Source organism: Lepus europaeus, chromosome 19 (assembly GCF_033115175.1).
Source record: "Lepus europaeus isolate LE1 chromosome 19, mLepTim1.pri, whole genome shotgun sequence".
Classification (NCBI taxonomy): Eukaryota; Metazoa; Chordata; class Mammalia; order Lagomorpha; family Leporidae; genus Lepus; species Lepus europaeus.
In genome coordinates, this window is record NC_084845.1 from 1,606,806 (window position 1) to 1,620,470 (window position 13,665).

Below are 13,665 nucleotides of genomic sequence, written 5' to 3' on the forward strand. Positions count from 1 at the left end.
CATTATTTGGTATTTATTTCAATAAGCTTACAAAACAAAGACATATGTGAGCTCAAGAGACTGAAAATTATAATTAAAATCCTTTAAATAAATACACACAGACACACACACACTCACACACACACACCAACAGCAGCAGCAGCCAAGTAAACCCTAGACACTCTACACACAATCATTGTGCTTCTCAAATGTTCATGGGCACCACAATGTCCATCAGATTTCTGGTCCACATTTGCAGTTTCTGAGTCAGTTGGAGTGGAGAGGTCTCAAAATTGTCATTTCTGATCAGATCCTCTTTGCTGCTGTGACGTTGATTGCACAGCAACACTTGGAAAACCACTGCATTAGAAGATGACGAGTGCCATTTGAATCTTGTAGGAGAGAATCATGCAGCTTAGCCTGAGTTATGGTGAGTCTTGTGGATCTTCCATCATTTTTATATAAAAAGATTTATTCATGTAAAAGGCACAACAGAGAGAAGGAGAGTGAGCTTTCATCCACTGGCTCACTCCCCAAATGGCCCCAACAGCCAGGGCTGGGCCATGCTGAAGCCAGGAGCCAGGAACTCCGCTGTGGTCTCCCACGTGTGTGGCAGAGGCTCGAGGATGTAGGCCGTCTTCTGTTGCTTTCCCGGGCACATTAGTAAGAATGCTGGATCAGAATCAGAGGTGTTGGAACTCAAACTGGCACTCCAATATAGGCTACTTGCTTCCCAAGGGGTGGCTGAAGCAGCTGTGCCTCACCAGCAGCCTGGCATTCGAACCACAAGACCAGCCCCCGCCCTTTGTCCTGAGCTCCTTGTGTCTCAAAGGAGCCCTCTTATTCTCCTGGAAGGAACAGCTCTTCCTGCTGGCTGGTTAGCTGGGACTTCTCCGCCTTGCTCACAAGTGCCTCAAAAATGTCATTGTGCATGTAAAAAAAGATGTACCCACTGTGAAGCCTCGCCTCCTGCACCATGGCCTCTGGGATTTCTGCCACCCACAGATCACTATACGTGAACCAGGCCTGCTTCTGAAAGTCATACACGTCGCTGATGTAATGGCCTGCACACGGGGAGTTCCCTATGTGGCTGATGACGCTAATCAGTCGGTAAGAATGAAGAGGATCTCCCGTTTCCATGCTTCCTTTTGGTTCCTTGACTTTAGCTATGGTTTTCTCCATGCCCACGATGTCTTTGGTAACAGATTCGTGCAGCTGCTCAACCATGCCTTGCGATCCTTCTGCAATCTTGTGTTTTTCATAGTCACAAAGATCTTTTGAAGACTCGCTAACATGATAAAAATCTAGCTCTACCAATGTACTGGTTTTCTCATTGTCCTTAGGTTCTGGATCTTCAGGCTCCTCTTGACAATAAAGTTCAAGTCCTGTGTCTGGGTTGTTGATAGGATTACTTGCGTCTTCACAGATCATAAGAAGAGAGATGTCTCCCTGATCCATTACTGAGGCAGCTGCTAGCATCTCCATTTCTCTGACTTCCCTATCTCTTGCGTTCCCCAGTTTGGACTCCAGATTCGAGCCACTTGCTAGGTCTCTCTGCTGCTGCTCCTTTGGCCTCGCTGGCCAAATTCTCTGAGGTGTGTTTTGCTCAGCATCTTCGGCTGGTCCAACATGTAGAACTGAAGAGTCACTGGATTGCGAGGTCAACTTCACAGATGATGTGCATGGGCTGACTCTCTCAGAAATAACCTCTTGAGTGAGGTTCAGTACTTCGGGGTCCAACACAGGTGCATTACAATCCAAGGGAAGTGGTGGTTTGGTGTCTTCGTTGCAATTAGAGGATAAACTCAAATATCTGGGAATAATAACTTGTTGGTCATCCTTCATTGGCACGTAAGTGTCACTCAAACTGTAGCGTTTCAGATGAACAATGAAGACTCTGGGTAGCCTGCCAAATTTATGCATCACCACAGCCTTCTTGTGGTCACACATTTCACAGTGGCGCTCACATTCTTCCGTTTTAAAGAAAAGATCCAAACAATTTTGAATAGACAAAGGAGATGCTTTTGGTTTTGGGTGTAGGTTGACGGAGATACAATTACCAGGCTCTATCACGACAACAACTTGACCACAGCCTTTGCAAACAACATAGTCGTGCAATTCAAATTCAAAATTGGCAGCAACTGGACAAACAAACGCTTTGGTGGCAGCATTCCCAGCAAACAACTCTGGAGGTGAATTTTCATCTCCAGCCTCCCTCCTCGTTTTCCAAATGCTGTTTAATTTTCCAATGTCATCTTTCAGCTGGTCTAAACACTGACATAAGAATTCATGAGCATCATTCTGCATGTTGCCCGAGAATATTTCTGCAACAGCTGAGATAGCATTTTTAATATCTTTGAGGAGGTCTTGGCTAGTCTCTAGATTACAAATGTCTTTCAAAGCAAGCAACATACTTAAAGGCATAATAAGCACGTCAGGAGGAATGTTCTCCCATGGAATACCTTGTCCTAGTAAGCCATCAGCAAATGATGGAATTGCATAGAGTGACTGTAAAATTGAGTTCATGTAACAGGTGTTTCCCAAATTGGGGAAGCCCAGTTGCTCTGGGTGAGAGTCAAGGCACAATTGGTCTTCATCGTGTTTTGGGTCGTCCTGGGCACGTTCTGGTTCCAATGGCAATAGCAGACTGTTGTCAGACACACTCTGAGGAGAAAGAACAGTCTCATCCAGGTGAGAATTTCCAGGAGAGGCGGTCCTGAGGGGAGGTCCATGTCTCAAACTTCCATCCTTTTCTAGATCTTTCAAGGGATCTTTCTTGAATTTCTTGTTTGGCACACTCTCATTTTCTTCCAGGAAGCCTTCATCCGTATCCAGACTGGACGACAGTGTTGTTTTTCTCTTCCTATCTTTCTTTTCTGGTAATCCTTGTTTGGCAAGTATTGGTGATTTTCCCGACAACTGCTGGGGGAAAGTTGTTCCACGTCCTTCCTCTGTAGTAAAGGTTTCAGAACTTGGCGCACTACATACATTGGAAGATGGAGTTTTGTCAGTCTCTGTGTATGTATTCATGCTCTCCATGACACCCCAATTACTCAGATTTAATGGGCTACTGATGTTCGTTCTGATGAATGATGTCCAGCAAGATCTTCAACCGTTCAGTATGTGTGCGAGATAGTTTGCCAATAAACAAGGTTTTTTTCCAGAAAGTCAAATCCAGGCAATTTTGTCTTTCTCCATAATGTCTAAAACATTCTATAATATTAATGTCTAGGGAAAAACCTCTCATATATAGGTTTTCCAGATTTAAACATGAAAGCCAGTTTAATATCCTTTTCCCTTTCCACTGTTTCTGTGAATGGCTCTTTCAACCTACTAGGTCCAGTCCTCTTGTTCCAAGTCTGAACAAAACCATGCACTTCATGAGGTGATGTTCTTTGTTTACAAATACGATGCATGTACCCTAAAGAAAAAGACACACAGATGTTTTAATAGAAATATAGCTACAGTGGGGACTTGAGTAAATGGTGATCAAGCAAGCAGCCATTTCATGAAAGGGGTATGAAAACAGAATTAAGATGGTGAGCTTTTCAGGAAAATTGAGGTGGGGTGGGAAACACAAAGAGGGAGACACAGCATCATGCAGACCCTCTGAGGCAGCACGTGATGTGCAATTATTTGGGACTCTCCCACCTGTGTGGAACTTGCACTATTCTGGTCTCCCAGCTATAGCCTGACCCAGCCCTGATGGTTGCAGGCATTTGAGGACTGAACCAGTAGATGGAAGATCGCTCTCTGCCTTTCAAATGCAATGACAATTTAAAATGACTTTCTTAATTCTTCTCCCTCCCCTCACCCATTTGCCTATGTCTTTCTAAGCAGCCAAGAATTTCTGTGTCTTTCCAACATTCTGATGTCAGAAAAAGCAAGCAAAAAAAATTCAAAGGAAACTACTGAAAAAAAGATATTACCTGTTGTCCATTCTCAGTTCTGCCCAAAGAAACTTGAGTCAGAATTCAAGGGACTTGACTCTTTGGAGAGTTGTCCGTGGCCACACTGCAAGCAGAATCCTGAGTGCCAAGGCTGCTGAAAGAAAAATAGGCAGTCTCAAAAAGTGAGTTTTATGTAATCACCAGTAGATTCCCAACCACATCTTCTGTTGTTTGATTTCACTATCTGGTAGAAAGCAAATAGAGAGGCTAGTGTTTTGGCATAATGGGTTAAACCACCACATGCAACACCAGCATCCTATGTGGGTGCCACTTTGAGACCCAGCTGCTCCACTTCCAATCTAGCTCCCTGCTAGTGGGACTGAGAATGGAGAAAAAGATGGCCCAAGTGTTTGGACTCTTGCCCCCACGTGTGAGATCTGGAAGAAGCTCTGGGCTCCTGGCTTCAGCCTGCCCAAGCCCTGTCCACCATGGCCATCTGGGAAGTGAACCAGTGGAGGATCTCTGTTTCTCCCTCTCTCTGTAACTGTGCCTTTCAAATAAATAAAATTTGTAAAGACAATAAAGCAAATGGGAATCGAACACCCTCCAATGGATTTTTTTTTACTTCTTTTTCAATACACCTTATGAATTTTCACAACTTCCTTTTTTTCTCAATTTATTTATTTATTTATGAGAGGCAGAGTTAGACAGTGAGAGAGAGAAAGGTCTTCTTTTCGTTGGTTCAGCCCCCAAATGGCCACTATGGACAGTGAGCTGCGCAGCTCTAAAGCCAGGAGCCAGGTGCTCCCTCTGGTCTCCCATGCAATTGCAGGGCCCAAGCACTTGTCCATCCTCCACTGCCTTTCCGGGTCACAGCAGAGAGCTGGACTGGAAGAGTAGCAACTGGGAGAGAATCCAGCGCTCCAACCGGGACTGGAACTCGGGGTGCCGGCGTCCCATGTGGATTATTAGCCTAGTGATCCACGGCGCCGGCCCCTCTAATGTCTTAAAAATTACGTAACCAAGGAGGAAAGCTAATGTGCTAATGAGATTACCTCCAAGTACCTTTCTAAACCCAGCCCTTCCCAATCACATAGATTGGATTAATACAGACACAGTCTTGGTGCTGATGAGTTTTTTGGAGCTCTGCCACATTACAATTTTAAAATGTCTTTATTTATTTGAAAGGGCTAGAACTTTAAGCATCTTTGTTTTTTTTTGTTTGTTTGTTTTGTTTTTGTTTTTTTTTTTCACTTACAAACAGGCAACAAGGAGGATACACTATGATCACACAATATGCATTCCAGCTGCTAGAAGTCAGAGACTGGTTTCTTATGTACTGCTCTTGGAACATGAAGCTTGAAACTCAAGCTTCCTGGGTCTTTTTTCACATGAGTGAAAACGGGATTGCAACAATAGTACTGTTGTGATCATAAAACTGCATCACAACGAAACACACAACCCAGTTAAGAGACGGGCCAAGGGCTTAAACAGACATTTTCAAAAGAGGATATCCAAGTGGTCAACAGACACATGAAAAAATGTTCAAGATCACTAGCCATCAGGGAAATGCAAATGAAACCACAATGAGGTGACATCTCTCCATTCCCCGGTTAGAATGGCTCTCACACAGCCATACAGCTCAGCTCTGGCTGTCATGGTCATTTGGGGAGTGAACTAGCTGATGGAAGACCTCTCTCTCTCTCTCTGTAACTCCTTCAAAATAAATAAGAAACAAATAAGTCTTTAACAAATAATTAATGCATCTTCAATTTTCTGAGAGATACTAATACCTACATTGTGTACCTATAGCCACCACAGTAGGAACCCAGAGTCCCTGTATTTCATCCTCCTATCACTGTGCTTATGAGAAATGACTTTCTTTTTTCCTAGGGGATGTTTCTTCTCACTGAAACTTACATTTCAGGAAAGGGGGAGTCATAAGGTTTAGAGATCATCAGTTGCATCCCAAAATGATACCAAAAGATGAGTAGCCTTCATCATGTGTTGTTTACAATTTGCTTGTAGGATTGGCGTTAAGAATGGCCAGGACTTGAACCAGCACCCATATGGGATGCCAGTGTTACAGGAAGAGGTTTATTTCACTGCACTACAAGGCTGGCCCCTCATCATTTGCATTTTAAATGCATGTTCCCTTCTGAAGATGCCAGAATCCAAGGTCACAGAAAATTAAAAACTATTCCAAAAGCAAAACCCAGAATCAAGACCTCCTAATTTATAATTCATCCCTGTAAATGGTGGAAGATAAAACACCCCTCAACACATTAACTGACAATCCTTTGAGGGAAATAAATTTAGTCTCACATTCTCTGGTTGCATATGAATGCCCTTCAAAAAGCTCATAGATAATGGAATGAAAAGTTAATTTATTTTTTGAAAGGCAGAGTTAGTGAGAGAGAGAGAGACATAGAGAAAGGTTTTCCTTCTCTTGGTTCACCCCCCAAATGGTTGCTACTGCCAGCGCGCTGAGGCCATCCGAGCCAGGAGCCGGGTGCTTCATCCTGGTCTCCCATGTGGGTGCAGGGCCCAAGCACTTGGGCCATCCTCCACTGCACTCCCGGGCCACAGCTGAGAGCTGGACTGGAAGAGGAGCAGCCGGCACAGAAGCCGGTGCCCTAACCGGGACCAGAACTTGAGTTACCAGCAAAGCAGGCAGAGGATTAGCCAAGTGAGCCATGGCGCTGGCCCGAAAAGATGAGGTTTTAAAACAAACAGTGAAAAACAAAAATGAAAAAAGGAGATAAGGTTTTGTATAAACTTTTAAAAAAATCCATGCATGTTTTCATTATATGCATTTCCATGTCCTTAAAAGATTTATTTATTCACTGGAAAGGCGGAATGACAGAGAGAGGGAGACCCAAGAGATATCTTTCATCTCCCGTTCACTCCTCAAATGGTCACAACAACCAAGGCTGGGCCAGGCCAAAATGAAGAGCTTGCAACTCTAGCCAGGTCTCCCACATGGGGACAGGGACCCAAATACTTGGGCCACCACCTACTGCCTTCCCATCCAAGTTTCAGGAGGCAGGATAGGAAGTGGAGTAGCTAGGGCTCCATCTGCACACCAGGATCCCAAAGGCCAGCTAAAGATGCCACAATGCCTCCCGCCCCGGGACCTTCTCGAAGCACCCACACGCACCAAACAGCCCGCTGACAGGCCCAAGCAAACTCACGATGTGGACGTGGAGAGCTGCTGTCCTCAGTGGTGTGAGTGGATGAGAACTCTGATGCACAGGCAGCCAGTGCCTTTAATTTATCAACCTCTGGCAGCCCCACCCAGGAAACACCCTTTTAGGTGTGGTTATCTCCTGGAGCAATGAATTTAAAATGCCTGTAGGGGGGGTGCTGTGGTGCAGGGGGTGAGGCCAGGGCTCCACTTCCCATGCTGCTTTCTGCCGTGGCCATGGGAAGCAGAGGAGGAGGGCCTGTCTCTGGATCAGCCCAGCTCCAGCGTCCGGGCCATCTGGGGAGTGAACCAGCGGATGGAAGCCCTCTCTCTCTCTCTCTCTCTCTCTCTCTCTCTCTCTGCCTCTGCCTCTTTGTAGCTCTTACTTTAAAATAAAATGAATGCACCTTAAAAGAAATAAAATGCCTAAAGAAGCCTAGCTAGTGTACAACTGTATTTTACTGTATTTGTTTATGACACTTTTTTTTTATTGATAGATAGAGTTAGACAATGAGTAATAGACAGAAAGGTCTTCCTTCCATTGGTTCACTCCCGAAATGGCTACAACAGCCGGAGTTGCACTGATCTGAAGCCGGGAGCCAGGAGCTTCCTCTGGGTCTCCCACAAAGGTGCTTGGGCCCAAGCACTCGGGCCATCCTCCACTGCCTTTGTTATGGCCATGCCGGAGCAGAGAACACACCAAGAGACAGGCTCTTAGGCAAAAAGCAAGTAGAGTACTTTATTCACCAGCATGCTGGGGTCCCAGCATCAGGAATGTGAGCCAGGGACCCTAAGTACAATTTACATCAGCTTTTTATAGTTACTTGGGGCCTTTCAAGCTAATCCATTAGGTTCACAAAGGAGATAAGGGCGTTTTACAAGCACAAGGTGAGAAGGTATACATATGCAAAGTACAGATAACATCAGGCAGACAAGATTTACAACAGGGTAGGGCGGGGTCACTCTCACCATACATTTCCCAAGGCTAAATAAATCCTAAGTTAAACATTTTAGGAACAGACACGAAGAACAGAGAGGAGGCTGCTCCTGTGTTTCACCAACCGGGCACCTGTAGAGGTAAACAGGTTTTGGTGGGCCATTTCCCAATTTTGATGTTATCTCTTCCTGCCTTGGCTCCATTATGCCTGGTCAGTAGAAGCAGGCCTCAGCCCCCTTTGAGCCAGAAATTAGAAAGCAGGTCAAAGGTTGCTCTAAAAATGAAGGGTAAATCAAAAAGTAAAACTTACAAAATAGGGAGAGGGGGATCTACTATCTTTAATATTTCTTCACCTTCTCTGGCTACGGCAGAGAGCTGGATTGGAAGAGTGGCAGCCGAGACATGAACTCAGTGTCCACATGGGATGCGGGTGCTGCAGGTGGAGGATTAACCTAGGGAGCCATGGCTGCACCAGGGCCTTAGCCAGTGCTTCACCAGGCACCAGCAAGGGCTCCACAAGGCTCAGGCAGGTCCGCACTGGGGCCTCACCCAGGGCCACACCAGGCATCAGCAAGGGCCCTAGGGCTCCATTCGGGTCTCCCATGGGAAGCCGGGACCATGCACTGAGCTCAGCAGGCAGCCAGATGCGCAGCTGGGGGTGGCCGGGCCTAGAACCGGCACCCACGTGGGATGGCCAGGCCACCCCATGCACACTTCCGCCTTCCTCACTTGTGTAGGACATGGGGACAGCTGACTACAGCCCTCGCGGTCACCCCGCTTGAGCCTGGTGTGGTCATTTTATCTTTTCCTTGCAGCGTGCTTTCCATTCTCGTGTCTTTACAGCTATAGAAAACCTTTTCCTCGCTCAGAGAGGAAGGAAACAGAAATCCCCAGGGGACAACTGAAGGTCCGCTTCCCAGCATTCTAGAGCCCAGGCCCCGCCCCTTCCGGGGCCGCCAGCCCGGCCTCCCGGGAAGGCAGTGGAGCGCCACACAGCGCGCCTGCGTGGTGCTGGCCCCGCGGGCCTCCTCGGCCCCGGAGTGACGCGCGGGTGTGGCTGCCCGCGCTGGGGAAGGTGCACGGGGGGCTCAGACACTGACGAAGGAGGCGCCCACTGAAGAACGAGAAAGAAAAGTTAAACAAGTCGGGACTTCGACTCTCAGGCTTTCGGTCACGTTTATTCTCGCCTCCCTGGACCCCACAGGAAAATGAAACCCAAGGCAAAGGCGGCCACAACTCTTCTGGAAGCGGCGGCTTTCCCAGCAGGACTTGCGGGAGGACGCGCCATGGGCCTTATGGGGAATGTAGTCCGCGGTGGTAGTGTCACCCGGAGGGTCGCTCTGCACAGGGGTAGCACCAATTCCTGGAGTTGATGTGGCCTGAAGGCTGGCATGGCAATCTCAGCACACGGTTCTGCCTGTTTGCTACTGCTGAGCTCGTGGAATTCACTTGATTACTATGCACAGGTCGACCCCAGCTCCTCATGATCGCCCATCCTTTCTGAACTCGGGTGTGGGCCCATGTCAGCTAAATGCTGGACTTGGGGTGTGGATTATTGTAGAGGGCACAGAGCAGATCTGGTTTCTCCTACTCCTTTGTATTTCTCCATGTGTACTTCTCAGCTACCTCAATATTTTTTAAGATTTATTTTATTTATTTGAAAAACAGTTACAGAGAGAGACAGAGAGGTCTTCCATCTGCTGGTTCACTTGCAAGTTGGCAGCAATGGCTGGAGCTGAGCTGATCCGAAGCCAGGAGCCTGGAGCTTCCTCCAGGTCTCCCACATGGGAGCAGGGTCCCAAGGACTTGTGCCATCTTCTACTGCTCTCCAAGGCCACAGCAGAGAGCTGGATCAGAAGAGGAGCATCCAGGACTAGAACCAGCGTCCATATGGGATGCTGATACTTCAGGCCAGGGCTTTAACAAGCTGTGCCACAGCGCTGGCCACCACCCCTTTAAGATTTTTTTTTTTTTATTTGAAAGTCAGAGTTACAGAGAGGCAGAAGAGGGGTAGGGGTAGGGGAGGAGAGATCTCGGTCTTTCATCTGCTGGTTCACTCCCCAGATGTCCACATCAGCTACAACTGGGCTTATCCAAAGCCAGGCGCTTCTTCTGGGTCTCCCACACGGGTGCAGGGGCCCAAGGACTTGGGCCGTCTTTCACTGCCTTCCCAGGCCATAGCAGAGAGCTGGATGGGAAGTGGACAGCCGGGACTTGAACTGGTGTCCATATGGGATGCCAGCACTGCAGGCAGCCACTTTATCTGCTATGCCACAGGTTTTGCTTTACTTTTAAAATTACTCCTAAATGATTTTCCAACCACTTAATCCACTCAGCAAGCCTTTCTTTGGTGCCACAGGTTTTCTAGGTCAGTGGTTCTGAGCTGGTGGCAGTGTTGCCCTTGAGTGGCCATCTGGTAATGTGTGGAGATGGTTTTGGCTGTCACACTGAAAGGGTGTTCTTGCCAGGGATGCTGCTCCATCTAAAACACAGAGGAAGATGCCGTTGCCATCCCCACCCTGTGCCATGAAGAGTTATCCAGCCCCAATGCTAACAAAGCCCCAGGTGCGAAACCTTGTAATAAGTAGATGGAGTATGTAGAAGGGAACACAGCAGAGAAAATCCCTGACCTCATGGAGTTCCCATTCAGTTAGAACACATCTTGTTCCAAATATTTACATGCGTTCATCCATCTATCCCTCCAGCTTGCTTTGTATGACCTCGAAATAGCAGATGCCTGGAATTTCATTTGCTAACTGTTAAAAGACAGGACCTCTTGGGAAGTAGGATGACTATTTCTGTCTACGCACTTTGGTGAAGTATGTAATTGTTTTAATAGGAATCATGTACTTTTGAATCAAAAGTGGTTTTTCTATAAAAAATGAGGTGTATATAGCATGATATTAACATGTTAAGGATGTTTTATAATAACTGATGGTAGAAATATTAACGAGATATTTTCCTCATTGTGTTATCTTTTTCTCTAATAGTATTTTTAAACAACTAAATATCAAGTACATACAACGAAGTGGTGCAGGAGCTGAGATACAAGTGCGTTGAGTGTGTATCATAGACAAAGAATGGAGTGTCTTTTCTCTCCGGGTGTTTAACACAGTTACATTCTCAATGGAATTGGTTTTGGTATTTTGAAAAACTATTTTTTAAAGATTTATTTATTTATTTTTATTTATTTGACAGGTAGATTTAGATAGTGAGAGAGAGACAGATAGAAAGGTCTTCCTTCCATTGGTTCACCCCCGAAATGGTCAATACTGCCGGATCTATGCCAGTCCAAAGCCAGGAACCAGGTGCTTCCTCCTTGTCTCCCATGCGGGTGCAAGGCCAAAGGACCTGGGCCATCCTCCACTCTCTTCCTTGGCCACAGCAGAGAACTGGACGGGAAGAGGAGCAGCTGGACTAGAACCAGTGCCCATATGGAATGCCAGCGTTGCAGGCGGAGGATTAAGTATGTGAGCCACAGTGCCGGCACAAAATTTATTTAGTATAAAGGCAGATTTACAGATAGAGAGAGCTGCTTCACACCTAAAAGGTCTTCCCTTCGTTGGTTCACACCCCCCCCCCCCCCCAAATGGCCACTACAGCCAGAGCTATGCTGATCTGAAGCCAGGAACCAGGTGCTTCCTCCCGGTCTCCATGGTGGTGCTGGGCGCAAAGACATGGGCCATCCTCCACTGCCTTCCGGGCCATAGCAGAGAGCTGGACTGGAAGAGGAGCAACCAGGACTAGAACCGGTGTCCATGTGGCATGCCAGTGCCATAGGTGAAGGATTAAGGAAATGAGCCATGGCCCCGGCCCAAGATTTATCTATTTATTACAAAGGCAAAGTTACAGATAGAGAGAGCTAGAGATCTTTCTTGTGCTGCTTCACTCCTCAAATGACCACAATTGCTAGCGGTGAGCCAGGCCAAAGCCAGCAACCTAGAACTCCATCCAGGTTTCCTACATGGGTGGCAGGGGCCTGAGTAGTTGAGCCATCTTCTACTGCTTTCCTGTGCACATCAGCAGGGAGCTAGATCAAAAGTGGAGTAGGGGCTGGTGTTGTGGCATAGCAGGTAAAGCCAGGAACTCCAAGCAGGTCTCCCACACGGATGGCAGCAGCCCAGGTACCTGGACCATCATCTGCTGCCTCGTCGGGCACCACAGTAGGCTGCAGGCAGCTGGAGTTGCTAGTGGAGCCAGGACTCCACCCTAGGCACTCCAATACAGGATGTGGGTGTCTCAATAGGCATCCTTACCACTATGCCCAATGCCCTCCCCTGATTATTTTGGTCTTTGCTGCTAGTTTCCTTGTGTTTATTCTGTTTATGTAAACAGACTGGCCACCTAATTTAGGAGTCTTGTGAGAAATGATTATGCATGGTCCCTTACACAAGATCATTAAAAATTCCAAATGCCAGGTGCCCCAAGGACCTGTAAGGAATACGATTTTTACTTCTTCAAGACAGAATTTCCAGATGGCAAGAGCAGAGAATCAAGCCACATTCAGGGTGGTCTTAATTGTGAGCCCTGTGGGATGGCAGAGACTCTGTTGCAAGCCATGGAACTGGGCCCGTGTCCAGGAACTTCCCGTCCTCTTACCTGGAGCTCTGGCTTTGCCATGACCTCTGCCTTCTCTTGTCCTCTGTGTGCGTGGGCAGCGCATACAGCAGCTCAAACATAGCTCTGTATGGCTTCATACTGGCTTTCAGCTGCTTGAGATTTGTGCCTCGCATACCCCAGGAGTCAAGTGATCTGGAGCTAAGTGCAGCAGGGGTCTTCTGTGGTCACGCACTCACACTCTGCTTCTTTATGTGGTCTGAGGGGCACCATGTGTGATGGCATCGGAAAGAGATGACTGAATCATGTAAACACTTAGCAGACATTTCTGATGCCAGAAAGAAGTGTGAAAGTGAGGTTTACAGGGGCTGCCACCGTGGTGTAGCGACTGAAGCCACTGCCTGCAGTGCCGCATCCCATATGGGCACTGGTTGGAGTCCCAGCTGCTGATTTCCAACCCATCTCTGCTATTGCCTGGGAAAGCAGTAGAGGATGGCCCAAGTCCTTGGGCCCCTGCACCCACATGGAAGAACTGGAAGAAGCTCCTGGCCCTTGACTTTGGATCGGCCCAGCTCTGGTCTTTGTAGCCATTTGGGGAGTGAACCAGCACATATAAGACCTCTCTCTCTGCCTCTGCCCCTCTCTAACTCTGATTTTCACATAAATAACTTAAGAAAATGGTGAGGTAAAGATAGAACAAGCGCTTTAGAAATTGTCAGAAAATGAGTTCCATGTGCAGAGGCAGGAGCTGAATCAAAATCAATCCTTGAGGGACAATTTCAGTGTTGAAAAAGCATAAAATTGTTGTGGATGGAATTATAAGTTGACAGATGACCATGGACCACATTTTGACATTAACTTGAAAAACTAAAGAAGCATTTATCCTGAAACTCAGTAATTCAAGTAGTAGCTACAGACCCGAGAATGTTGGTTGTCTGGTCTCAGCACCCTGCTTATACTCAAGGGTCTTTTAGCTTCAACAGTCTCATGGGTAGCTCATCAGTGTGTAGAAGCTGCTCCAGTTAACAGCTCCTCTGAGTCCTCAATGCGCTGTGAAGCCACATTCCTGAGGATATGATCTGGACACCCCTTTTCCCTCATCTGCCACAAACACC

At 47.1% G+C, this 13,665-nt stretch overlaps 1 protein-coding gene across 1 annotated transcript; it reads right to left on the reverse strand.

Annotated features, from left to right (window-relative positions):
- Positions 1–819: 819 nt before the first annotated feature.
- Positions 820–3,395, reverse strand: USP29 (ubiquitin specific peptidase 29). The gene is given in 3 exon segments (XM_062177581.1): positions 820–3,031; positions 3,033–3,229; positions 3,231–3,395. Coding segments are annotated over 3 exon segments (2,574 nt in total).
- Between the last annotated feature and the right edge of the window lie 10,270 nt (positions 3,396–13,665).